General features: G+C 55.4%; 1 protein-coding gene across 3 annotated transcripts in view; it reads left to right on the plus strand.

Moving 5' to 3' along the window:
• The first annotated feature begins 102 nt into the window (after nucleotides 1–102).
• tdrkh (tudor and KH domain containing) overlaps nucleotides 103–25,139 on the plus strand; it is a 136,588-nt gene continuing 111,551 nt past the window's right edge. For all 3 annotated transcript variants that reach the window (XM_070868524.1, XM_070868527.1, XM_070868525.1), the window contains exons 1-10: nucleotides 103–204; nucleotides 1,421–1,628; nucleotides 3,142–3,284; nucleotides 9,281–9,593; nucleotides 10,515–10,681; nucleotides 11,666–11,838; nucleotides 14,672–14,736; nucleotides 17,208–17,359; nucleotides 18,562–18,693; nucleotides 19,558–19,654. In XM_070868524.1, the coding sequence (XP_070724625.1) occupies nucleotides 112–204; nucleotides 1,421–1,628; nucleotides 3,142–3,284; nucleotides 9,281–9,593; nucleotides 10,515–10,681; nucleotides 11,666–11,838; nucleotides 14,672–14,736; nucleotides 17,208–17,359; nucleotides 18,562–18,693; nucleotides 19,558–19,654 (1,543 nt within the window). In that variant the 5' untranslated portion in view covers nucleotides 103–111. The remainder of the gene's footprint in view (nucleotides 205–1,420; nucleotides 1,629–3,141; nucleotides 3,285–9,280; nucleotides 9,594–10,514; nucleotides 10,682–11,665; nucleotides 11,839–14,671; nucleotides 14,737–17,207; nucleotides 17,360–18,561; nucleotides 18,694–19,557; nucleotides 19,655–25,139) is intronic.

The raw sequence follows: 25,139 nt of genomic DNA on the forward strand, positions 1-25,139 counted from the left end.
CCTCCCCCCCCATCCCATCAGCTTCCACCCCCCCTCCATCAGCAGTTTGCCTGCTCTGCACCCCGCCCCGCGCTGATTCTGCTCTGTGTTTGTGTAGAGGAGCACTGCGTGATGGTGGGCGACGATCAGATCACCATGGACATGAGGGTTCCTGGAGACACCGTGAAGTTTATCATCGGGCGGCAGGGCTCCACCATTAAACAGGTGAGCCTGAGTACTCCGCGTCGGTCCCCTTGTACAACGTGCCACGCGCGCTCTCACTCTCTCGCTCGCGCACACGCTCGCGTTCTCTCTCTCTCTCTCTCTCTCTCACACACACACCAGATGGCCGACCCCTCACCCTGACACTGTGAGCCCCCTCGTTCTACACTCTACGCTGCTTCATTTGCCAACTGCAAGGCCATTCTGCACATTGTGCTGCAGCAAGCCTGACACATCGAGTGTCCCCTCCCCCCCCCCCCCCCCCCCCCCGACCCCCTTCCATCAGATTTCTGTCAACTTATCTCAGACCTCTCCCCTTTCATTGTGTCAGCTGTGGCTCAGCGGGCAGCAGTGTCTCTCGCCTGAGTCAGAGGTCGTGGGTTCAAGTCCCACTCCAGGGGCTTGAGCACAAAAATCCAGGCTGACACACTCAGTGCAGTACTGAGGGAGCGCCGCACTGTCGGAGGGGCAGTACTGAGGGAGTGCCGCACTGTCGGAGGGGCAGTAGTGAGGGAGCCCCGCACTGACGGAAGGGCAGTACTGAGGGAGTGCCGCACTGTCGGAGGGGCGGTACTGAGGGAGTGCCGCACTGTCGGAGGGGCGGTACTGAGGGAGTGCCGCACTGTCGGAGGGGCGGTACTGAGGGAGTGCCGCACTGTCGGAGGGGCGGTACTGAGGGAGTGCCGCACTGTCGGAGGGGCGGTACTGAGGGAGTGCCGCACTGTCGGAGGGTCAGTACTGAGGGAGTGCCGCACTGTCGGAGGGTCAGTACTGAGGGAGTGCCGCACTGTCGGAGGGTCGGTACTGAGGGAGTGCCGCACTGTCGGAGGGGCGGTACTGAGGGAGCGCCGCACTGTCGGAGGGGCAGTACTGAGGGAGCGCCGCACTGTCGGAGGGGCGGTACTGAGGGAGCGCCGCACTGTCGGAGGGGCAGTACTGAGGGAGTGTTCACTGTCGAAGGGGCGGTACTGAGGGAGTGCCGCACCGTCGGAGGGGCAGTACTGAGGGAGTGTTCACCGTCGGAGGGGCAGTACTGAGGGAGGGGCAGTACTGAGAGTGTATGGGAGCTTGCTATGCGCAATTTGTCTGCCGTGTTTCCCACATTACAACAGTGACTACGCTTCAAAAGTACTCCATTGTCGAAAGCGCTTCGGGACGTTTGGTGGTGGTGAAAGGTGCTATATAAATGCAAGTCTTCCTTTCTTTCCTCCTGCCTCAGCTGCGGAAGGACACGGGCGCACGGTTCGAGTTCGACGACAGCGAGGAGGCGGACGGGGACGAGGGGGTCGGGGAACGGGTGCTGACCATTGTGGGGACGCCGGTGCAGGTCTGCAAGGCCCAGGTGGCCATCCATCAGCTGCTGGCCAGCAGCGCCAAGATCACCGAGGTGCTGACCGTTCCCCATCGAGCGGTGGGCCGGATCATAGGTAATGGCCCATCTGGGAATCGACGCTTGCAGGCTCGCCACACAGCCAGCTTGCCCGCGCTTGTACTCCTCATCATAGGCAGTCCCTCGGAGTCGAGGAAGACTTGCTTCCACTCTAACAATGAGTCCTTAGGTGGCTGAACAGCCCAATACGGGAGCCACAGTCCCCTGTCGCAGGTGGGACAGACAGTGGTTGAGGGAAGGGGAGGGTGGGACTGGTTTGCCGCACGCTCCTTCCGCTGCCTGCGCTTGGTTTCTGCACGCTCTCGGCGACGAGACTCGAGGTGCTCAGCGCCCTCCCGGATGCACTTCCTCCACTTAGGGCGGACTGGTCTTTGGGTCAGGGACTCCCAGGTGTCGGTGGGGATGTTGCACTTTATCAGGGAGGCTTTGAGGGTGGTCCCTTGTAACGTTTCCTCTGCCCACCTTTGGCTCACTTGCCCTGAAAGAGTTCCAAGTAGAGCGCTTGCTTTGGGAGTCTCGTGTTGGGCGTGAACTCACAGAATCAGACATTTACGGCACAGAAGGAGTCCATTTTGGCCCATCGTGTCCGTGCCGGCCCAAACACTGCCATCCCAGCTTCATCCCACTTTGGTTGGTAGAGGCAGAAACCCTCACCACATTTAAAAAGTACCTGGATATGCACTTGATCTGCCATAACATAACATCAGAAATAGGAGCAGGAGTCGGCCATACGGCCCCTCGAGCCTGCTCCGCCATTTAATACCATCATGGCTGATCCGATCATGAACTCAGCTCCACTTCCCCGCCCGCTCCCCTTATCTCCTTATCGGTTAAGAAACTGTCTATCTCTGTCTTAAATTTATTCAATGACCCGGTTCCACAGCTCTCTGAGGCAGCGAATTCCACAGATTTACAACTCTCCGAGAGAAGAAATTCCTCCTCATCTCAGTTTTAAATGGGTGGCCTCTTATTCTCAGACCATGCCCCCTAGTTCTAGTCTCCCCCATCAGTGGAAACATCCTCTCTGCATCCACCTTGTCGAGCCCCCTCATTATCTTACACGTTTCGATAAATTCACCTCTCATTCTTCTGAATTCCAATGAGTAAAGGCCCAACCTACTCAACCTTTCCTCATAAGTCAACCCCCTCATCTCGGCAATCAGCCGAGTGAACCTTCTCTGAACTGCCTCCAAAGCAAGTATATCCTTTCGTAAATATGGAAACCAAAACTGCACGCAGTATTCCAGGTGTGGCCTCACCAATACCCTGTATAGCTGTAGCAAGACTTCCCTGCTTTAATACTCCATCCTCTTTGCAATAAAGGCCAAGATTCCATTGGCCTTCCTGATCACTTGCTGTACCTGCATACTAACCTACAGGGACCGAGAGCTGGAAAGTGGGATTAGGCTGGGTGACTCTGTGGGCCGGCGCGGACACGACGGGCCGAACGCCCTCCTCCTGTGCCGTATGGTTCTGTGATTTGAGGTGGTAGGATCTGTACAGGGTTTGTCTCCTGTTGGGCGGTAATGGGTTTTTGCTCTTTTCCCCAGGTCGTGGCGGGGAGAGTATCCAAGCGATCTGTCGGAGCTCGGGAGCAAAGATCGTCTGCGAGAAGGAGAGCAGTGATCAGATCCTGGACATGAGGCGCTTGGTCAAGATCAGCGGCACCAGGCAAGAAGTAGCTTCAGCCAAAGTGAGTCCGTCTGTAAGATTTATAAGATCTGTCCGTGACCACAACAAACCACGTTGGGTACCGGTGTATATTGTAAATAAGGACAACAGATTTTACCAAGTGATTTACTTCCAGTACAAAGAAATAATGCTTAACAAGGAAATAGACAGTCTGTCAATGGTAACCCACTGAGGTCTGTGGGGCTGTCTCTCGCAGTGTTCTGTTTCTCCACACTGCGATATGTGTGCTCCCAAAGCAAGCGCTCTACTCGGAACTCCTTCACGGCAAACGAGCCAAAGGTGGGCAGAGGAAACGTTACAAGGGACACCCCCAAAGCCTCCCTGATAAAACTGCAACATCCCCACCGACACCTGGGAGTCCCTGGCCAAAGACCAGTCCGCCCTAAGTGGAGGAAGTGCATCCGGGAAAGCGCTGAGCACCTCGAGTCTCGTTGCCGAGAGCGTGCAGAAACCAAGCGGAAGGAGCATGCGGCAAACCTGTCCCACCCTCCCCTTCCCTCAACCACTGTCTGTCCCACCTGTGACAGGGTCTGTGGCTCTCGTATCGGACTGTTCAACCACCTAAGGACTCGTGTTAAGAGTAGAAGCAAGTCTTCCTTGATTCTGAGGGACTGCCTACGATGATGATGATGAGGCCCATGCAGCGGAGCAGGTCTCCAGTCATCTTGGGTAATCCTTGCCACTGGACCAAGACCTCGCTCTGTCAAGCCCGTGTGGTGGCTGGTGTGCAACGGTCACCCCACGTTGAAACAATCCACGCACAGGCATCTTCCACCCTTCAGGATGTAGTTCGGGATCTGGAATATTAGGTCCTCATTGAAACACCTGTGAACTCATTCCCTTTTTGGTGTGGAAACAAGTCATCCTCGACACGAGGGACTGCCTATGAAGAAGGAGTTCTTTCTCCAGTCATCCTCTGTGTTTGCGCTGCTTCCAGAGTTCAATAGTGCTAATCGTATACCTTTTCCTCCCAGTCAAAGGCTGTAAAGATCTGAGGCTGTGAGAGCCCTACAGTACATCATTCTAAGTCTACTGCCTTTGATCTATGTTACCTCTACTTCTCCTCTCACAACTTTTCTTCATCAGAGGCGAACGAGGATGACTTGCTTCCACACCAAAAGGGATGAGTTCACGGATGTTTCAGTGAAGGACCCAGTGTTCCAGTCCTGAACAGATGCCTGTGGGTGGATTTTTTGAACGTGGGGTGGCCGTTGCACACCAGCCACCACACGGGCTTGACCGAGCTAGGTCCTGATCCAGTGGCAAGGGTTAACCAGGGCGACTGGAGACCTGCTCTGCTGCACGGACCTAGTGCGCACACACATATCGCACAGTGTGGGCTGGGCCCGTGCTGCCCCTGGGCCCTCGGCTCTTCTGGGCCCCGATCTCTCGCCGCTCCTCCGCTGTGCCTATGCCCCGCCGATGTTCCTGCCCACACTCCACATGGCAAACTGGGCCTTGACGATGTCACCCAGTCGCCCACCTCGAAACATAAAAACTAGGTGCAGGAGTAGGCCATTCGGCCCTTCGAGCCTGCACCACCATTCAATAGGTACCCCACTCCCACCTTCTCGCCATACTCCTTTAGCCGTAAGGACCACATCTAACTCCCTTTTGAATATATCGAATGAACTGGCCTCAACAACTTTCTGTGGTAGAGAATTCCACAGGTTCACCACTCTCTGGGTGAAGAAATTTCTCCTCATCTCGGTCCTAAATGGCTTACCCCTTATCCTTAGACTGTGACCCCTGGTTCTGGACTTCCCCAACATCGGGAACATTCTTCCTGCATCTAACCTGTTCAATCCCATCAGAATTTTATATGTTTCTATGAGATCCCCTCTCATTCTTCTAAATTCCAGTGAATATAAGCCCAGTCGATCCAGTCTCTCCTCATATGTCAGTCCCGCCATCCTGGGAATCAGTCTGGTGAACCTTCGCTGCACTCCCTCAATAGCAAGAATGTCCTTCCTCAGATTAGGAGGCCAAAACTGAACACAATATTCCAGGTGTGGTCTCACCAAGGCCCTGTGCAACTGCAGTAAGACCTCCCTGCTCCTATACTCAAATCCTCTCGCTATGAAGGCCAACATGCTATTTGCCGCCTTCACCGCCTGCTGTACCTGCATGCCAACTTTCAATGACTGATGAACCATGACACCCAGGTCTCGTTGCACCTCCCCTTTTCCTAATCTGTCACCATTCAGATAATATTCTGCCTTCGTGTTTTTGCCACCAAAATGGATAACCTCACATTTATCCACATTATACTGCAACTGCCATGCATTTGCCCACTCACCTAACCTGTCCAAGTCACCCTGCAGCCTCTTAGCGTCCTCCTCACAGCTCACACCGCCACCCAGCTTAGTGTCATCTGCAAACTTGGAGATATTACACTCAAGTTGTTGTATACTTGGATGGGCTCACGCTGGAAGTTGTGGTATGCCCACGATATTGTTGGGCCTGCGCTCCAGAACTTCTACACAGACCATGTCACACAGACTTCATCACTGAGCTTGGCTTTACAAAATCATGAAAAGAAATGGCGCACACTGTATACCTTTATCTTACCGGACCCTTGCTCCCCGCGCTCCCCACCGGCCGACTCAGCAGCTGCTCCAACTGATCCCTGTCGATCTCGACGGCGGTGGGCCGCCGATGGGCTTCAACTACAGGTTTGGGCCGTATCTTCACTGCTCGCCCTCACCACCTCACCGCTTACGGCCCACACCCTGCCGTAGGCAGCTAGACTCACAGCGGAGCCTGGTCTCCAGTCGTCTCGGACCCCCTTACCACTGGACCCAGACCTCGCTCTGCTAAGCCCGTGTGGTAGCTGGTGTGCAATGGCCACCCCACGTTAAAAGAACTCGCGCACAGGCATCTTACCTTACCGATTTAATATTCTGGCCTTGACCATTCTAGTTCTAAATGAAGCTTGTATCAGCAGTTTAAAAAAAAAAAAATGGTTAACATAATAATGGTTCAATCTACCATCATGCTTTGCTTCTCAGTGTTTACCATAGTTAGCTAAGCTTACACACATTTTACTTACTTTTATCATACAACAATTAAACAAAAGCATTATTAGAACACTATCACAATGTGCAGGTAGGTTTTATCTTACACGTGCGTCTGTTGAAGGCTAAGCCAGTGTCCTTTGACGCATCTTCAACACTCACTCCCTCCACCACCGGCGCACCGTGGCTGCAGTGTGTACCATCTACAAGATGCACCGCGGCAACTCGCCAAGGCTTCTTCGGCAGCACCTCCCAAACCCGCCACTTCCACCACCTAGAAGGACAAGGGCAGCAGGCGCCTGGGAACACCACCACCTCCACGTTCCCCTCCCAGTCACACACCATCCCCACTTGGAAATATATCGGCCGTTCCTTCATCGTCGCTGGGTCACAATCCTGGAACTCCCTCCCTAACAGCACTGTGGGAGCACCTTCACCACACGGACTGCAGCGGTTCAAGAAGGCGGCTCACCACCACCTTCTCACGGGGCGACGAGGGATGGGCAATAAATGCCGGCCTTGCCAGCGACGCCCACATCCCAGGAATAAATAAATAAATTGTACAGCTCGGGGTGCATTGCATCACACGGCGTCCAGTACAGGGTTGCACTATGTCCCAGGACAAGGTATTAAGTTATAATCCACAGCAGAAGGCATAGGGTGTATTCTATTACGACTTATGACCGAGGGTGTATTCTAGTATACGACAACAACAACTTGTATTTATATAGCGCCTATAACGTAGTGAAACGTCCCGAGGCGCTTCACAGGAGTGTAATGAGATTAAAAAACTGACACCGAGCTATATAAGTAGAAATTAGCGCAGGTGACCAAAAGCTGGGTCAGAGGTAGGTTTTAAGGAGTGTCTTAAAGGAGGAAAGAGAGGTAGAGAGGTGGAGAGGTTTAGAGAGGGAGTTCCAGAGCTTGGGGCCCAGGCAACAGAAGGCACGGCCGCCGATGGTGGAGCGATTGTAATCAGGAGGACAGAATTGGAGGAGCGCAAACATCTCTGTGGGGGGTGGGGGGGATTTGTAAACGAGGATGAGAATTTTGAAATCGAGGTGAGTGGGTGAGTTGAACTCTGTGTGAGTTAGGACAAGGGGTCAGCGAGCACAGGGGGTGATGGGTGAGTGGGACTGGGTGCGAGTTAGGACACGGGGTCAGCGAGCACAGGGGGTGATGGGTGAGCGGGACTCGGTGTGAGTTAGGACACGGGGTCAGTGAGCACAGGGGGTGATGGGTGAGTGGGACTGGGTGTGAGTTAGGACATGGGGCAGCGAGCACAGGGGGTGATGGGTGAGTGGGACTGGGTGCGAGTTAGGACATGGGGCAGCGAGCACAGGGGGTGATGGGTGAGCGGGACTCGGTGTGAGTTAGAACACGGGGTCAGCGAGCACAGGGGGTGATGGGTGAGCGGGACTGGGTGCGAGTTAGGACACGGGGCACAGGGGGTGATGGGTGAGCGGGACTCGGTGCGAGTTAGGACACGGGGTCAGCGAGCACAGGGGGTGATGGGTGAGCGGGACTGGGTGCGAGTTAGGACATGGGGCAGCGAGCACAGGGGGTGATGGGTGAGTGGGACTCGGTGTGAGTTAGAACACGGGGTCAGCGAGCACGGGGTGATGGGTGAGCGGGACTGGGTGCGAGTTAGGACATGGGGCAGCGAGCACAGGGGGTGATGGGTGAGCGGGACAGAGTGCGAGTTAGGACATGGGGCAGTGAGCACAGGGGGTGATGGGTGAGCGGGACTGGGTGCGAGTTAGGACACGGGGCAGCGAGCACAGGGGGTGATGGGTGAGCGGGACTCGGTGTGAGTTAGAACACGGGGTCAGCGAGCACGGGGTGATGGGTGAGCGGGACTGGGTGCGAGTTAGGACATGGGGCAGCGAGCACAGGGGGTGATGGGTGAGCGGGACTGAGTGCGAGTTAGGACATGGGGCAGTGAGCACAGGGGGTGATGGGTGAGCGGGACTGGGTGTGAGTTAGGACACGGGGCAGTGAGCACAGTGGGTGATGGGTGAGCAGGACTCGGTGCGAGTTAGGACACGGGGCAGTGAGCACAGGGGGTGATGGGTGAGCGGGACTGGGTGTGAGTTAGGACACGGGGCAGTGAGCACAGGGGGTGATGGGTGAGCGGGACTCGGTGTGAGTTAGGACACGGGGCAGTGAGCACAGGGGGTGATGGGTGAGTGGGACTGGGTGCGAGTTAGGACACGGGGACAGTGAGCACAGGGGGTGATGGGTGAGTGGGACTGGGTGCGAGTTAGGACACGATCAGTGAGCACAGGGGGTGATGGGTGAGTGGGACTGGGTGTGAGTTAGGACACGGGGCAGCCGAATGTAGAATCACCACTAGTTTACGTAGAGTTGAATGTGGGAGGCCAGCCAGGAGTGCGTTGGAATAGTCAAGTCTGGAGGTAACAAAGGCACGGATGAGGGCTTCAGCAGCGGATGAGCTGAGGCAGGGGTGGAGACGGGCGATGTTACAGAGGGGGAAACAGGCGGTTTTAGTTATGCTGTGGATATGTGGCCGGAAGCTCATTTCGGGGTCTACTGTGGCACCAGGGTTGCGGACAGTCTGGTTTGGCCTCGGACAGGAGTTGGGTTGAGGGATGGAGTCAGTGGCTGGGAACGGAGTTTGTAGCGGAGACCGAAAGCAATGACCGAGGGATGATATGATCTCTTGTATGAGTTACGGCAGCGGGTGGATTATAAAGCCGGGCGTGTCGCATGTGTTGTTGCCCTGGTTCAGATAAGCTCACTCCTGACAGACCGGGAGCTTTACCGTTCTGTGGAAAGCCGGGAGAGCTGGGTGTCCTGGAGTTTTCCAGGATCACGGGTACTGCGGAAGGGATCCATGATTCCTCTTGTCGTCGAAGAGTAGCTCTCCTGCTGGATAAAACGCGCTCGCTCTCTCTCCCTCCCTCCCTCCCTCTCTCCCTCCCTCCCCTACCCACCCCACCATTCTCTTGCCCCTCAGGCCCTGATCGTGGCGAAGGTCGATGAGGAGGAAGTTTTCCGCCGTAAGCTGGCCTCCTCGGCCGCCAGCAGGAGGCAGCGCAAGCAGGTGCTGGGTACGCGGACAGAGCGGGTCTCGCCCGCTCACTCCGGGGACGGGAGCGCGGCCTCGCCGGGCAGCGAAGGGCCGGGCGCCAGTGACGACAAGGGGCAGGAGCGCAGCACCAACCCCACCATCACCGTGGGGCAGCAGCAGGAGCAGGAGGAGGAGGAGGGAGCGTCGGAGGAGGGCGACCAACGAGGCAGCCACTCGAGCCACGTCTCCAAGTTTGAGAGTAAGTGTCGGTTACACAGGAACAGGAGGAGGCCCATTCAGCCCCTCGAGCCCGTTACACAGGAACAGGAGGAGGCCCATTCAGCCCCTCGAGCCTGTTACACAGGAACAGGAGGAGGCCCATTCAGCCCCTCGAGCCTGTTACACAGGAACAGGAGGAGGCCCATTCAGCCCCTCGAGCCTGTTACACAGGAACAGGAGGAGGCCCATTCAGCCCCTCGAGCCTGTTACACAGGAACAGGAGGAGGCCCATTCAGCCCCTCGAGCCTGTTACACAGGAACAGGAGGCCATTCAGCCCCTCGAGCCTGTTACACAGGAACAGGAGGAGGCCCATTCAGCCCCTCGAGCCTGTTACACAGGAACAGGAGGAGGCCCATTCAGCCCCTCGAGCCTGTTACACAGGAACAGGAGGAGGCCCATGCAGCCCCTCGAGCCTGTTACACAGGAACAGGAGGAGGCCCATTCAGCCCCTCGAGCCTGTTACACAGGAACAGGAGGGGGCCCATTCAGCCCCTCGAGCCTGTTACACAGGAACAGGAGGAGGCCCATTCAGCCCCTCGAGCCTGTTACACAGGAACAGGAGGAGGCCCATGCAGCCCCTCGAGCCTGTTACACAGGAACAGGAGGAGGCCCATTCAGCCCCTCGAGCCTGTTACACAGGAACAGGAGGAGGCCATTTCTTTTTTCTCACCTGCGCTCATTTTTTTCAGTCTTGCTAATGTGCCGTAAGCTGGTTTCTTCATCCAGGGTTATGAATTTAAAAGAGATGTTAAATCTCACACCTCTCCAGCCCATCCGGAAGGGAACTTAGTCCCTGAAAATTGCAAACCCCCACCCCCCGGCTTCTAACACCTCTCCTGTTTTTCCTGATGGGATTCCGTGTGTCTGACCTTGTCTTTATTCCCTCCCCTTGACCTGCAGTTCCCAGCCCCGACTTCAGCTTCCTGGCGGACGAACATTTGGAAGTGTATGTCTCGGCCACGGAAAACCCCAACCACTTCTGGATCCAGATCCTGGGCTCGAGGTGCCTGCAACTCGACACTCTGACCTTCGAGATGTCTCGCTATTATGGCGACATCATTGGCACGGTGAGTGCAGGTTATAAGGAGCACTGCGTGCGGTTGGGGGAAGTTAGAGCGGGGAAAGGAGAAGAGAGAGAAAGATTTACCTCGGGACCCCCCCCTAAAGTGCTTTACAGCCAATGAAGGGCTATTAAAGTGCAACATAAGCATTCACTCCAACTTCCCTTAGTCAGCTGGGGCTCAGTGGGCAGCCCTCCCCCTCTCTCACCGCGAGTCAAAAGGTCGCGTGTTCGAGTTCCACTCCAGAGACTTGAGCACAAAATCCAGGCCGACGCTCCCAGTGCAGTACTGAGGGAGCACCGCACTGTCGGAGGGGCAGTACTGAGGGAGTGCCGCACTGTCGGAGGGGCAGTACTGAGCGAGCGCCGCACTGTCGGAGGGGCAGTACTGAGGGAGCGCCGCAGTGTCGGAGGGGCCGTACTGAGGGAGCGCCGCACTGTCGGAGGGGCAGTACTGAGGGAGCGCCACACTGTCGGAGGGGCAGTACTGAGGGAGCGCCGCACTGTCGGAGGGGCAGTACTGAGGGAGCGCCGCACTGTCGGAGGGGCAGTACTGAGGGAGGGCCGCACTGTCGGAGGGACAGTACTGAGGGAGTGCCGCACTGTCGGAGTGGCAGTACTGAGGGAGCACCGCACTGTCGGAGGGGCAGTACTGAGGGAGCGCCGCACTGTCGGAGGGGCAGTACTGAGGGAGCGCCGCACTGTCGGAGGGGCAGTACTGAGGGAGCGCCGCACTGTCGGAGGGGCAGTACTGAGGGAGCACCGCACTGTCGAAGGGGCGGTACTGAAGGAGCACCACACTGTCGAAGGGGCGGTACTGAAGGGAGTACTTCATTGGCTGTGAAGCACTTTGAGACGTCCTGAGGGGTTAAAAGGCGCTATAGAAATGCAAGTCCGGCATTCCCCCTCTCTCTTCTCTCCCCCCCCCACCCCCCCACCCCCCCACCCCCCCAACTATCTGATTAACTCTTCCCTTCCCGAACGCCCGCAGGGGGAGGACTTTGCCCCGAAGGTGGGCGACATTGTGGCGGCCCCGTTCCAGGAGGACGGCTTCTGGTACCGGGCGCGAGTGTTGGGCTTCCTGGAGAGCGGCCGGGCCGACCTCTACTACGTGGATTACGGAGACAACGCCGAGGTTCCGGTCAGCAAGCTGCAGATCCTCAGGTTGGTGTGTTTCCCGCCCGCCCTCCGGCTCGCTCGCCCATTCTCCCTGCCTCGCTCTCTGTCTCCCTGTCTTGTTCTCTCTGTCTCTCTGTCTCGCTCTCTCTGTCTCCCTGTCTCGCTCTCTCTGTCTCCCTGTGTCGCTCTCTCTGTCTCCCTGTCTCGCGTTCTCTGTCTCCCTGTCTTGTTCTCTGTCTCCCTGTCTCGCTCTCTCTGTCTCCCTGTCTCGCTCTCTCTGTCTCCCTGTCTCGCTCTCTCTGTCTCCCTGTCTCGCTCTCTCTGTCTCCCTGTCTCGCTCTCTCTGTCTCCCTGTCTCGCTCTCTCTGTCTCCCTGTCTCGCTCTCTCTGTCTCCCTGTCTCGCTCTCTCTGTCTCCCTGTTTTGTTCTCTCTGTCTCCCTGTCTTGTTCTCTCTGTCTCCCTGTCTCGTTCTCTGTCTCCCTGTCTCGTTCTCTGTCTCCCTGTCTCGTTCCCTGTCTCGTTCTCTCTGTCTCCCTGTCTCGCTCTCTCTGTCTCCCTGTCTCGCTCTCTCTGTCTCCCTGTCTCGCTCTCTCTGTCTCCCTGTCTTGTTCTCTCTGTCTCCCGTCTTGTTCTCCCTGTCTCGTTCTCTGTCTCCCTGTCTCGTTCTCTGTCTCCCTGTCTCGTTCTCTCTGTCTCGCTCTCTCTGTCTCCCTGTCTCGCTCTCTCTCTCTCCCTGTCTCGCTCTCTCTGTCTCCGTCTCGTTCTCTGTCTCCCCGTCTCGTTCTCTGTCTCCCCGTCTCGTTCTCTCTGTCTCCCTGTCTCGTTCTCTGTCTCCCTGTCTCGTTCTCTGTCTCCCTGTCTCGTTCTCTGTCTCCCTGTCTCGCTCTCTCTGTCTCGCTCTCTCTGTCTCGCTCTCTCTGTCTCGCTCTCTCTGTCTCGCTCTCTGTCTCGCTCTCTCTGTCTCGCTCTCTCTGTCTCGCTCTCTCTGTCTCGCTCTCTCTGTCTCGCTCTCTCTGTCTCGCTCTCTCTGTCTCGCTCTCTCTGTCTCGCTCTCTCTGTCTCGCTCTCTCTGTCTCGCTCTCTCTGTCTCGCTCTCTCTGTCTCGCTCTCTCTGTCTCGCTCTCTCTCTCTCGCTCTCTCTGTCTCGCTCTCTCTCTCTCGCTCTCTCTCTCTCGCTCTCTCTCTCTCGCTCTCTCTCTCTCTCGCTCTCTCGCTCTCTCGCTCTCTCGCTCTCTCGCTCTCTCGCTCTCTCGCTCTCTCGCTCTCTCGCTCTCTCGCTCTCTCTGTCTCGCTCTCTCTGTCTCGCTCTCTCTGTCTCGCTCTCTCTGTCTCGCTCTCTCTGTCTCCCTGCCTCGCTCTCTCTGTCTCCCTGCCTCGCTCTCTCTGTCTCGCTCTCTGTCTCGCTCTCTGTCTCGCTCTCTGTCTCGCTCTCTGTCTCGCTCTCTGTCTCGCTCTCTGTCTCGCTCTCTGTCTCGTTCTCTCTGTCTCGTTCTCTCTGTCTCGTTCTCTCTGTCTCGTTCTCTCTGTCTCGTTCTCTCTGTCTCGCTCTCTCTGTCTCGCTCTCTCTGTCTCGCTCTCTCTGTCTCGCTCTCTCTGTCTCGCTCTCTCTGTCTCGCTCTCTCTGTCTCGCTCTCTCTGTCTCGCTCTCCCTGCCTCGCTCTCTCTGTCTCGCTCTCTCTGTCTCCCTGCCTCGCTCTCTCTGTCTCCCTGCCTCGCTCTCTCTGTCTCGCTCTCTGTCTCGCTCTCTGTCTCGCTCTCTGTCTCGCTCTCTGTCTCGCTCTCTGTCTCGTTCTCTCTGTCTCGTTCTCTCTGTCTCGTTCTCTCTGTCTCGTTCTCTCTGTCTCGCTCTCTCTGTCTCGCTCTCTCTGTCTCGCTCTCTCTGTCTCGCTCTCTCTGTCTCGCTCTCTCTGTCTCGCTCTCTCTGTCTCGCTCTCTCTGTCTCGCTCTCTCTGTCTCGCTCTCTCTGTCTCGCTCTCCCTGCCTCGCTCTCTCTGTCTCCCTGCCTCGCTCTCTCTGTCTCCCTGCCTCGCTCTCTCTGTCTCCCTGCCTCGCTCTCTCTGTCTCCCTGCCTCGCTCTCTCTGTCTCCCTGCCTCGCTCTCTCTGTCTCCCTGCCTCGCTCTCTCTGTCTCCCTGCCTCGCTCTCTCTGTCTCCCTGCCTCGCTCTCTCTGTCTCCCTGCCTCGCTCTCTCTCTGTCTCCCTGCCTCGCTCTCTCTCTGTCTCCCTGCCTCGCTCTCTCTCTGTCTCCCTGCCTCGCTCTCTCTCTGTCTCCCTGCCTCGCTCTCTCTCTGTCTCCCTGCCTCGCTCTCTCTCTGTCTCCCTGCCTCGCTCTCTCTCTGTCTCCCTGCCTCGCTCTCTCTCTGTCTCCCTGCCTCGCTCTCTCTCTGTCTCCCTGCCTCGCTCTCTCTCTGTCTCCCTGCCTCGCTCTCTCTCTGTCTCCCTGCCTCGCTCTCTCTCTGTCTCCCTGCCTCGCTCTCTCTCTGTCTCCCTGCCTCGCTCTCTCTCTGTCTCCCTGCCTCGCTCTCTCTCTGTCTCCCTGCCTCGCTCTCTCTCTGTCTCCCTGCCTCGCTCTCTCTCTGTCTCCCTGCCTCGCTCTCTCTCTGTCTCCCTGCCTCGCTCTCTCTCTGTCTCCCTGCCTCGCTCTCTCTCTGTCTCCCTGCCTCGCTCTCTCTCTGTCTCCCTGCCTCGCTCTCTCTCTGTCTCCCTGCCTCGCTCTCTCTCTGTCTCCCTGCCTCGCTCTCTCTCTGTCTCCCTGCCTCGCTCTCTCTCTGTCTCCCTGCCTCGCTCTCTCTCTGTCTCCCTGCCTCTCGCTCTCTCTGTCTCCCTGCCTCGCTCTCTCTCTGTGTAACTAGTAATGATTTCCCTGCTTCGGTTGCAGGAGTGATTTCCTGTGCCTGCCGTTCCAGGCTGTGGAGTGCAGCCTGGATGGAATCCAGCCCATCGGTGAGTCAACCATTCAAGCCCTCCGGCCTGCTGCGAGGGTGTGCCTGGGGTTGGGGTGGGGGCAGGGGAGGGTAGTCGGCGAGGTGGGGGGGGTGGGGGGGGGGAGGAGGGAGGAGGAGGGGGAAGGGAGGAGGAGGAGGAGGAGATGGGGGGGGGGAGAAAGGGGGGAGGGAGGGGGAGGAAGGGGGGAGGGAGGGGGAGGAAGGGAGGAGGAAGGGGGGGGAGGGAGGGGGAGGAGGAGGAGGGGGGGGGGAAGGGAGGAGGAAGGGGGGGGTGGGGGTCCCTGCGGGGGCGAGTGTGACTGAAGGGTTGTGGGATTGGGGCAATGGGACCACAGACCTTGATGGAATCAAAGCTGGGCTGGACCACCTCGGGGTCCCAGTGGGCCGTGCCTCAAAGCCCAGAAGTTGCCCCTGATTTGGCACAGGGGTTTGCTTCATGGGATCTTTGCTTAAGAATTCATAGCAACACATTGCTATTAGGAACTAGTTGGTTTATCAGCAAAGGTTTAACAATCACACCGCACATTACCAGTTCATCCGCCAGGCTCACAACCACCTGCCTCATCGTTGATCCCCCGAACCCAACTGGCTGGGGTTTTATTGAGTCTTGTGAAAATCACGTGACTGGCTAAGCCCCTCCCAACGCAACAGCTCAACCAACGCGTGAGCATCCTCACAGGTGTATATATTACAGGCACAAAATTGAATGTCCGCAGGGATTAGGAGGTAGAAGATGTCACAGTGGTGTTGTCGGGGCAGGAGGGGGCCCATTCAGCCCCTCGAGCCTGTTACACAGGAACAGGAGGAGGCCCATTCAGCCCCTCGAGCCTGTTACACAGGAACAGGAGGGGGCCCATTCAGCCCCTCGAGCCTGTTACACAGGAACAGGAGGAGGCCCATTCAGCCCCTCAAGCCTGTTGCACAGGAACAGGAGGAGGCCCACTCAGCCCCTCGAGCCTGTTACACCGGAACAGGAGGAGGCCCATTCAGCCCCTCGAGCCTGTTACACAGGAACAGGAGGAGGCCCATTCAGCCACTCGAGCCTGTTACCCAGGAACAGGAGGAGGCCCATTCAGCCCCTCGAGCCTGTTACCCAGGAACAGGAGGAGGCCCATTCAGCCCCTCGAGCCTGTTACCCAGGAACAGGAGGCCCATTCAGCCCCTCGAGCCTGTTACACTGGAACAGGAGGAGGCCCATTCAGTCACTCGAGCCTGTTACCCAGGAACAGGAGGCCCATTCAGCCCCTCGAGCCTGTTACACAGGAACAGGAGGAGGCCCATTCAGCCCCTCAAGCCTGTTGCACAGGAACAGGAGGAGGCCCACTCAGCCCCTCGAGCCTGTTACACCGGAACAGGAGGAGGCCCATTCAGCCCCTCGAGCCTGTTACACAGGAACAGGAGGAGGCCCATTCAGCCACTCGAGCCTGTTACCCAGGAACAGGAGGAGGCCCATTCAGCCCCTCGAGCCTGTTACACAGGAACAGGAGGAGGCCCATTCAGCCCCTCGAGCCTGTTACACAGGAACAGGAGGAGGCCCATTCAGCCCCTCGAGCCTGTTACCCAGGAACAGGAGGCCCATTCAGCCCCTCGAGCCTGTTACACAGGAACAGGAGGAGGCCCATTCAGCCCCTCGAGCCTGTTACACAGGAACAGGAGGAGGCCCATTCAGCCCCTCGAGCCTGCTCCGCCATCCACCTGCCTTCGGCCTGTATCCCTCAATACCTTTGGTTAACAGAAAGCTCTCAATCTCCGATTTTAAAATTAACAATTGACTCCGCATCAGTTGCCGTTTGCGGAAGAGAGATCCAGACTTCTATCATCCAAACTGCTTCTCTGCGTTTACCTGATTGAACCCCCTTCATAATTTTGAAGATCTATTTTTATAGAGATGTATGATGAGGTGTATTAGTGCAACCGATGGGAGGGGAGTACAGGGGAGGAGGTCTGTTTTGTTCAGTCACTGAAGATTTAAAAGGGTGATACCAGAAATGCGAGGGTTTACATATCAGGAAAGGATGAACAGGCTGGATCTCTTGACTCTTGAAAAGAGGAGGCTGAGAGGTGACCTCATCAAGGTCTTTAAAATGATGAAAGGTTTTGATCTAATGGATAGAGAGAGAGTGTTTCCACTTGTGGGGAAGAGTATAACTAGAGGCCATCAATATAAGATCGTCACCCAGAAATCCAACGGGGGATTCAGGAGAAACTTCTTTACCCAGAGAGCGGTGAGAATGTGGAACTCGCTGCCACAGGGAGGGGTTGAGGCGAATAGTATCGAGGTATTTAAGGGGAGGCTGGATAAACACAGGGGGGAGAAGGGAATAGAGGGTTATGCTGATAGATTTAGATGGGGAAAGACGGGAGGAGGCTCGAGTGGAGCATAAACGCCGGCACGGACTGGTTGGGCCGAACGGCCTGTTTCTGTGCCATGTGACCCTCTGAGCCCGAGGCCTGTGGTGCGTGTTGCAGGGGAGGCGTGGTCGGAGGAGGCGATGGACTGTTTCGACGGGCTGACCTACTGCGCCGAGTGGAAGATTCTCCTCGCCAGGATCTGCAGCTACTCGCACAGGGGAGGCGTCACCAGGCCGCAGGTGAAACTGTTCGAGCGTAGCTGTGACAAGGTGAGGGAGCATCGGCGTATCACGCGAGCGCTAGTATACCTCTCACCCGGCTGACCGTCCATCCTGTGCATACCACGGGGGTGCAGGCGCTAGTATACCTCTCTCCCGGCTGACCGTCCATCCTGTGCATACCACGGAGGCGCAGGAGCGAGTATACCTCTCCCCCCGGCTGACCGTCCATCCTGTGCATACCACGGGGGCGCAGGCGCTAGTATACCTCTCACCCGGCTGACCGTCCATCCTGTGCATACCACGGGGGCGCAGGCGCTAGTATACCTCTACCCCCGGCTGACTGTCCATCCTGTGTGACTCTGGCCCCGGGACTATGTTGAGCTGTGGGATGGCGATCATAGAACAGTATGGTACAGGAGGCCATTCGGCCCATCGAGTCTACGCCCTCTCTTTCGAAGAGCGATCCAGTTCATCCCACTGCCCCGCTCGTTCCCCGTATCCCCACAATTTTTACTCCTTCAACGACTTATTCCCTTTTAAAGGCTAGGATTGAATCTGTGTTGGCCCTCTCGGGCAGCACGTTCCGGATCGCTGTGTAAGAAGTATTTCCTCAATTCACCTCTGGTTCCATCGCCGATTATTTTCGATCTGTCCCTCTGGTTACCGACCCTCCTGCACCTGTGAACAGTGTCTCCTGATTTACTCGAATCAAAACCCCTCCTGATGTTGAACACCTCGATCAAATCTCCTCTTCGCCTTCTCTGCTCCAAGGAGAACAACCCCGGCTTCTCCAGTCTATCCACGTCACTGAAGTCCCTCATCCCCCGGGACCGTTCACATAAATCCCCTCTGCACCCCTCTCTAAGGCCTTCACAACCAACATCACTAAAACAGATGATCTGGGTCATTATCTCATCGCTGTGTGTGGGAGCTTGCTGTGCACAAATTGAGCTGCCGTGTTTCCCACAATACAACAGTGAGCACACTCCAAAAATACTTCATTGTCTGTAAAGCTGCTTTGGGACGTCTGGTGGTCGAGAAAGGTGCTATATAAATGCAACTCTTTAAAGTGCGGTGACCAGCAGCAGGAACCATCGCTGATTCCACCTCCTGTGCTCAAACTCTAGCGCTGGGATGCTGAAACCATTCCGAGTGCCCCCTCCACTGTGTACCCACATAAGATCCGCAAATATCGGAGCCATCAGGCAGCTACTGAAAGGTTCAGCCCCTGCCCTCTCGTGTCTCTACAGAACCTGGACATTGGCGAGGAGCTGATACGTCTGGGGCACGCGGCCCAGTGTCCTCGAGCCGCGGTGGACACGGCCGGTGACAGCTTGGATACGGACGGCAAAGCTGCAACCACATCTCTCCAAGCACTGCTGGTAACGTAGACTTCCCCACTCCCCGTCCCCGTCCCCATCATTCCAGGCTGCAGCCAGGATACCCAGCTCCTGCACACCAGGCTGTGACAGCCCCGCACTGTCGGAGGGGCGGTGCTGAGGGAGCGACTGTTGGAGGGGTGGTACTGAGGGAGCGACTGTTGGAGGGGCGGTACTGAGGGAGCGACTGTCGGAGGGGTGGTACTGAGGGAGCGACTGTCGGAGGGGCGGTACTGAGGGAGCGACTGTTGGAGGGGTGGTACTGAGGGAGCGACTGTCGGAGGGGTGGTACTGAGGGAGCGACTGTTGGAGGGGCGGTGCTGAGGGAGCGACTGTTGGAGGGGCGGTACTGAGGGAGCGACTGTCGGAGGGGCGGTACTGAGGGAGCGCCGCACTGTCGGAGGGTCAGTACTGAGGGAGCGACTGTCGGAGGGGCAGTACTGAGGGAGCGACTGTCGGAGGGTCAGTACTGAGGGAGCGACTGTCGGAGGGGCGGTACTGAGGGAGCGACTGTCGGAGGGTCAGTACTGAGGGAGCGACTGTCGGAGGGTCAGTACTGAGGGAGCGCAGTATATCGATGGCCCTAGTTCTGGTCTCCCATTTTCTCTACTACCCTATCAAAGCGCTTCATAATTTTCAAGACCTCTGAGGTTAAGCGTCAACCTTCTCTTTTTTTCGACAGTAAAGAGCCCCGGCCTGTTCAGCCTTTCCTGACCGTTATAACCTCTCCGTTCTGCTCTCCTCTGTTTTTTGCACCTTCCCCAGTGCCTCGATACACAAACGGAGACCAGAACCGTGGGCCGGGGCGTTGTGTGGCGTGAGTCGGTCCGCGATCTGCTAACACACACTGCCTTTGTTTGGGCTTAGAATGACGTTGCTGGAGGATTGGGCGGGAGCCTGCTTTCGGAACTGAGCACCAAAGGTCTGGATGAGCAGCTCTCCACATCGTGGCAGACTCACTCAGGTAACGTGCGAGCGAGAGGCGCCTCCTCGGCCTACCGTCAGCGCGTGGTTTCCTCCTCTGCCCCCGCCTCGAGGCGGGGCGGCACTGGCTGGTGATCCTCCCCCGGGTAATCGGTCGGTTCTTTCTCCCCCACCACCCCTCCTGGTGCGCGCGCGCAGCGAGTTTAATAATGTCACGGGAGCAAAATCCCGCAGGTGCTGGAAAACCCGAGACAAATGCCGGGGAAACACTCGCCAGATCTGCGTGGAGAGAGAAACCGAGTTAAACCTCTTCAGCGTGGTGACCGTCAGATCTGAAGGAATGTTGTCGCACTGAATGTGGCTCAGGGGGGCAACACTCACCTCTGAGTCAGAAGGTCGTGGGTTCGAGTCCCACTCCAGAGACTTGAGCACAAAAAAATCTAGGCTGAAGCTCCCAGTGCAGTGCTGAGGGAGTGCTGCACTGTCGCAGGGGCAGTACTGAGGGAGCGCTGCACTGTCGGAGGGACAGTACTGAGGGAGTGCTGCACTGTCGGAGGGGCAGTACTGAGGGAGTGCCGCACTGTCGGAGGGGCAGTACTGAGGGAGCGCCGCACTGTCGGAGGGGCAGTACTGAGGGAGTGCCGCACTGTCGGAGGGGCAGTACTGAGGGAGCGCCGCACTGTCGGAGGGGCAGTACTGAGGGAGCGCCGCACTGTCGGAGGGGCAGTACTGAGGAAGTGCCGCACTGTCGGAGGGGCAGTACTGAGGGAGTGCCGCACTGTTGGAGGGGCAGTACTGAGGGAGTGCCGCACTGTTGGAGGGGCAGTACTGAGGGAGCGCCGCACTGTCGGAGGGGCAGTACTGAGGGAGTGCCGCACTGTCGGAGGTGCGTCTTTCGGATGAGACGTTAAACCGAGGCCCCATCTGCCCTCAGCTGAGCGTAAAAGATAAAAATAAAAAACTTTCGCAGAAGAGCAGGAGAGTTCTCCCCGGTGTCCTGGGGCCAATATTTATCCCTCAACCAACATCACTAAAACAGATGATCCGGGTCATTATCACATCGCTGTGTGTGGGAGCTTGCTGTGCGCAAATTGAGCTGCCGTGTTTCCCACATTACATAGAGAATAGGTGCAGGAGCAGGCCATTCGGCCCTTCGAGCCTGCACCACCATTCAATAAGATCATGGCTGATCATTCCCTCAGTACCCCTGGTTTCCTGCTTTCTCCCCATACCCCTTGATCCCTTTAGCCGTAAGGGCCACATCTAACTCCCTTTTGAATATATCCAATGAACCGGCATCAACAACAACTCTCTGTGGTAGAGAATTCCACAGGTTCACAATTCTCTGGGTGAAGAAGTTTCTCCTCATCTCGGTCCTAAATGGCCTACCCCTTATCCTTAGACTGTGACCCCTGGTTCTGGACTTCCCCAACATCGGGAACATTCTTCCTGCATCTAATCTGTCCAGTCCCGTCAGAATTTTATATGTTTCTATGAGATCCCCTCTCATCCTTCTAAATGCCAGTGAATACAGGCCCAATTGATCCAGTCTCTCCTCATATGTCAGTCCTGCCATCCCGGGAATCAGTCTGGTGAACCTTCGCAGCACTCCCTCAATAGCAAGAATGTCCTTCCTCAGATTAGGAGACCAAAACTGAACACAATATTCCAGGTGGGGCCTCACCAAGGTCCTGTACAACTGCAGTAAGACCTCCCTGCTCCTATACTCAAATCCCCTCGCTATGAAGGCCAACATACCATTTGCTGCCTTCACCGCCTGCTGTGCCTGCATGCCAACTTTCAATGACTGATGTACCATGACACCCAGGTCTCGTTGCACCTCCCCTTTTCCTAATCTGTCACCATTCAGATAATATTCTCCCTTCCTGTTTTTGCCCCCAAAATGGATAACCTCACATTTATCCACATTATACTGCATCTGCCATGCATTTGCCCACTCACCTAACCTGTCCAAGTCACCCTGCAGCCTCTTAGCGTCCTCCTCACAGCTCACACCGCCACCCAGCTTACTGTCATCTGCAAACTTGGAGATAGTACACTCAATTTCTTCATCTAAATCATTAATGTATATTGTAAATAGCTGGGGTCCCAGCACTGAGCCCTGCGGCACCCCACTAGTCACTGCCTGCCGTTCTGAAAAGGACCCGTTTATCCCGACTCTCTGCTTCCTGTCTGCCAACCAGTTCTCTATCCACATCAGTACATTACCCTCAATACCATGTGCTTTAATTTTGCACACCAATCTCTTGTGTGGGACCTTGTCAAAAGCCTTTTGAAAGTCCAAATACACCACATCTACTGGTTCTCCCTTGTCCACTCTACTAGTTACATCCTCAAAAAATTCTAGAAGATTTGTCAAGCATGATTTCCCTTTCATAAATCCATGCTGACTTGGACCGATCTTGTCACTGCTTTCCAGATGCGCTGCTATTTCCTCCTTAATGATTGATTCCAACATTTTCCCCACTACTGATGTCAGGCTAACCGGTATATAATTACCCGTTTTCTCTCTCCCTCCTTTTTTAAAAAGTGGTGTTACATTAGCTACCCTCCAGTCCATAGGAACTGATCCAGAGTCGATAGACTGTTGGAAAATGATCACCAATGCATCCACTATTTCTAGGGCCACTTCCTTAAGTACTCTGGGATGCAGACTATCAGGCCCCGGGGATTTATCGGCCTTCAATCCCATCAATTTCCCTAACACAATTTCCCGCCTAATAAGGATATCCTTCAGTTCCTCCTTCTCACTAGACCCACTGTCCCCTCGTACGTTCGGAAGGTTATTTGTATCTTCCTTTGTGAAGACAGAACCGAAGTATTTGTTCAATTGGTCTGCCATTTCTTTGTTCCCCATTATAAATTCACCTGAATCTGACTGCAAGGGACCTTCATTTGTCTTCACTAATCTTTTTCTCTTCACATATTTATAGAAGCTTTTGCAGTCAGTTTTTATGTTCCCTGCAAGCTTCCTCTCATACTCTATTTTCCCCGTGCTAATTAAACCTTTGTCCTCCTCTGTTGAATTCTAAATCTCTCCCAGTCCTCAGATTTGCTGCTTTTTCTGGCCAATTTATATGCTTCTTCCTTGGATTTAACACTATCCTTAATTCCCTTGTTAACCACGGTTGAGCCACCTTCCCAGTTTTATTTTTACTCCAGACAGGGATGTACAATTGCTGAAGTTCATCCATGTGATCTTTAAATGTTTGCCATTGCCTATCCACCATCAACCCTTTAAGTATCCTTTGCCAGTCTATTCTAGCCAATTCACGCCTCATACCGTCGAAGTTACCTTTCCTTAAGTTCAGGACCCTAGTTTCCAAATTAACTTTGTCACACTCCATCTTAATAAGGAATGCTACCATATTATGGTCACTCTTCCCCAAGGGGCCTCGCACAACAAGATTGCTAATTAGTCCCTTCTCATTACACATCACCCAGTCTAGGATGGCCAGCTCTCTCGACATTTTGGTCTAGAAAACCATCCCTAATACACTCCAGGAAATCCTCCTCCACATTGCTACCAGTTTGGTTAGCCCAATCAATATGTAGATTAAAGTCGCCCGTGATTACTGCTGTACCTTTATTGCACACATCCCTTATTTCTTGTTTGATGCTGTCCCCAACCTCACTACTACTGTTTGGTGGTCTGTACATAACTCCACTAGCGTTTTCTGCCCTTTGGTATTCCATAGCTCCACCCATACCGATTCCACATCATCCAAGCTAATGTCCTTTCTTACAATTGCATTGATTTCCTCTTTAATCAGCAACGCCACCCCACCTCCTTTTCCTTTCTGTCTATCCTTCCTAAATGCTGAATACCCCTGGATGTTGAGTTCCTAGCCTTGGTCACCCTGGAGCCATGTCTCTGTGATGCCAATCACATCATGTCCGTTAACTGCTATCTGCGCAGTTAATTCGTCCACCTTATTCCGAATACTCCTTGCATTGAGGCACAGAGCCTTCAGGCTTGTCTTTTTAACACACTTTGCCCCTTTTGAATCTTGCTGTAATGTGGCCCTTTTTGCATTTTGGCTTGGGTTTCTCTGCCCTCCACTTTTACTATTCTCCTTTCTGTCTTTTGCTTCTGCACCCCTTCTATTTCCCTCTGTCTCCCTGCATAGGTTCCCATCCCCCTGCCATATTAGTTTAACTCCTCCCCAACAGCACGAGCAAACACCCCCCCCGAGGACATTGGTTCCGGTCCTGCCCAGGTGCAGACCGTCCGGTTTGTACTGGTCCCACCTCCCCCAGAACCGGTTCCAATGTCCCAGGAATTTGAATCCTTCCCTGCTGCACCACTGCTCAAGCCACGTATTCATCTGCGCTATCCTGCGATTCCTACTCTGACTAGCACATGGCACTGGTAGCAATCCTGAGATTACTACTTTTGAGGTCCTACTTTTTAATTTAACTCCTAGCTCCTTAAATTCGTTTCGTAGGACCTCATCCCGTTTTTTACCTATATCGTTGGTGCCTATATGCACCACGACAACTGGCTGTTCACCCTCCCTTGTCAGAATGTCCTGCACCCGCTCCGAGACATCCTTGACCCTTGCACCAGGGAGGCAACATACCATCCTGGAGTCTCGGTTGCGGCCGCAGAAACGCCTATATATTCCCCTTACAATCGAATCCCCTATCACTATCGCTCTCTCACTCTTTTTCCTGCCCTCCTGTGCAGCAGAGTCAGCCACGGTGCCATGAACTTGGCTGCTGCTGCCCTCCCCTGATGAGTCATCCCCCTCAACAGTACTCAAAGCGGTGTATCTGTTTTGCAGGGGGATGACCGCAGGGGACCCCTGCACTACCTTCCTTGCACTGCTCTTCCTGCTGGTCTTCCATTCCCTAACTGGTTGTGTACCCTTCACCTGCGGTAAGACCAACTCGCTAAACGTGCTACTCACGTCATTCTCAGCATCGTGGATGCTCCAGAGTGATTCCACCCGCAGCTCCAATTCCACAACGCGGTCCGTTAGGAGCTGCAGGCGGATGCACTTCCCGCACACGTAGTCGTCAGGGACACTGGGGTCGTCCCCGAGTTCCCACATAGTACAGGAGGAGCATAACACGTGACCGAGCTCTCCTGCCATGACTTAACCCTTAGATACACTTAAATTGGCAACAACAGTGCTAAAAGTTAATTATTGATATATATAAAGATGGGAGAGTGGAGAGCACCAGTTCCAACTGTCGCAGGAGAGAGAGTGACTACAACAGTGACTACACTCCAAAAGTACTTCATTGGCTGTAAAGTGCTCTGGGATGTCCGGTGGTCGTGAAAGGCGCTATAGAAATGCAAGTCTTTCTTTGAAACAAATGTTAACTTGGTTGCCCTCACCCACACAGCCGGCGCTGAACTTTTTGCCCGGCATTTTTCATTTTAACCCCGTAATTTCAGTTACTACGTCAATCTAAAGCGTGAAAGGGGCCCCGGGTTCCAAACTAAAAGCCAATGAAATTGGTTGCAGACTGAACTGGTGCGTGAAAGATTTGTG

The sequence above is a fragment of the Pristiophorus japonicus genome, chromosome 30 (assembly GCF_044704955.1).
Source record: "Pristiophorus japonicus isolate sPriJap1 chromosome 30, sPriJap1.hap1, whole genome shotgun sequence".
In the NCBI taxonomy this organism is placed as follows: Eukaryota; Metazoa; Chordata; class Chondrichthyes; family Pristiophoridae; genus Pristiophorus; species Pristiophorus japonicus.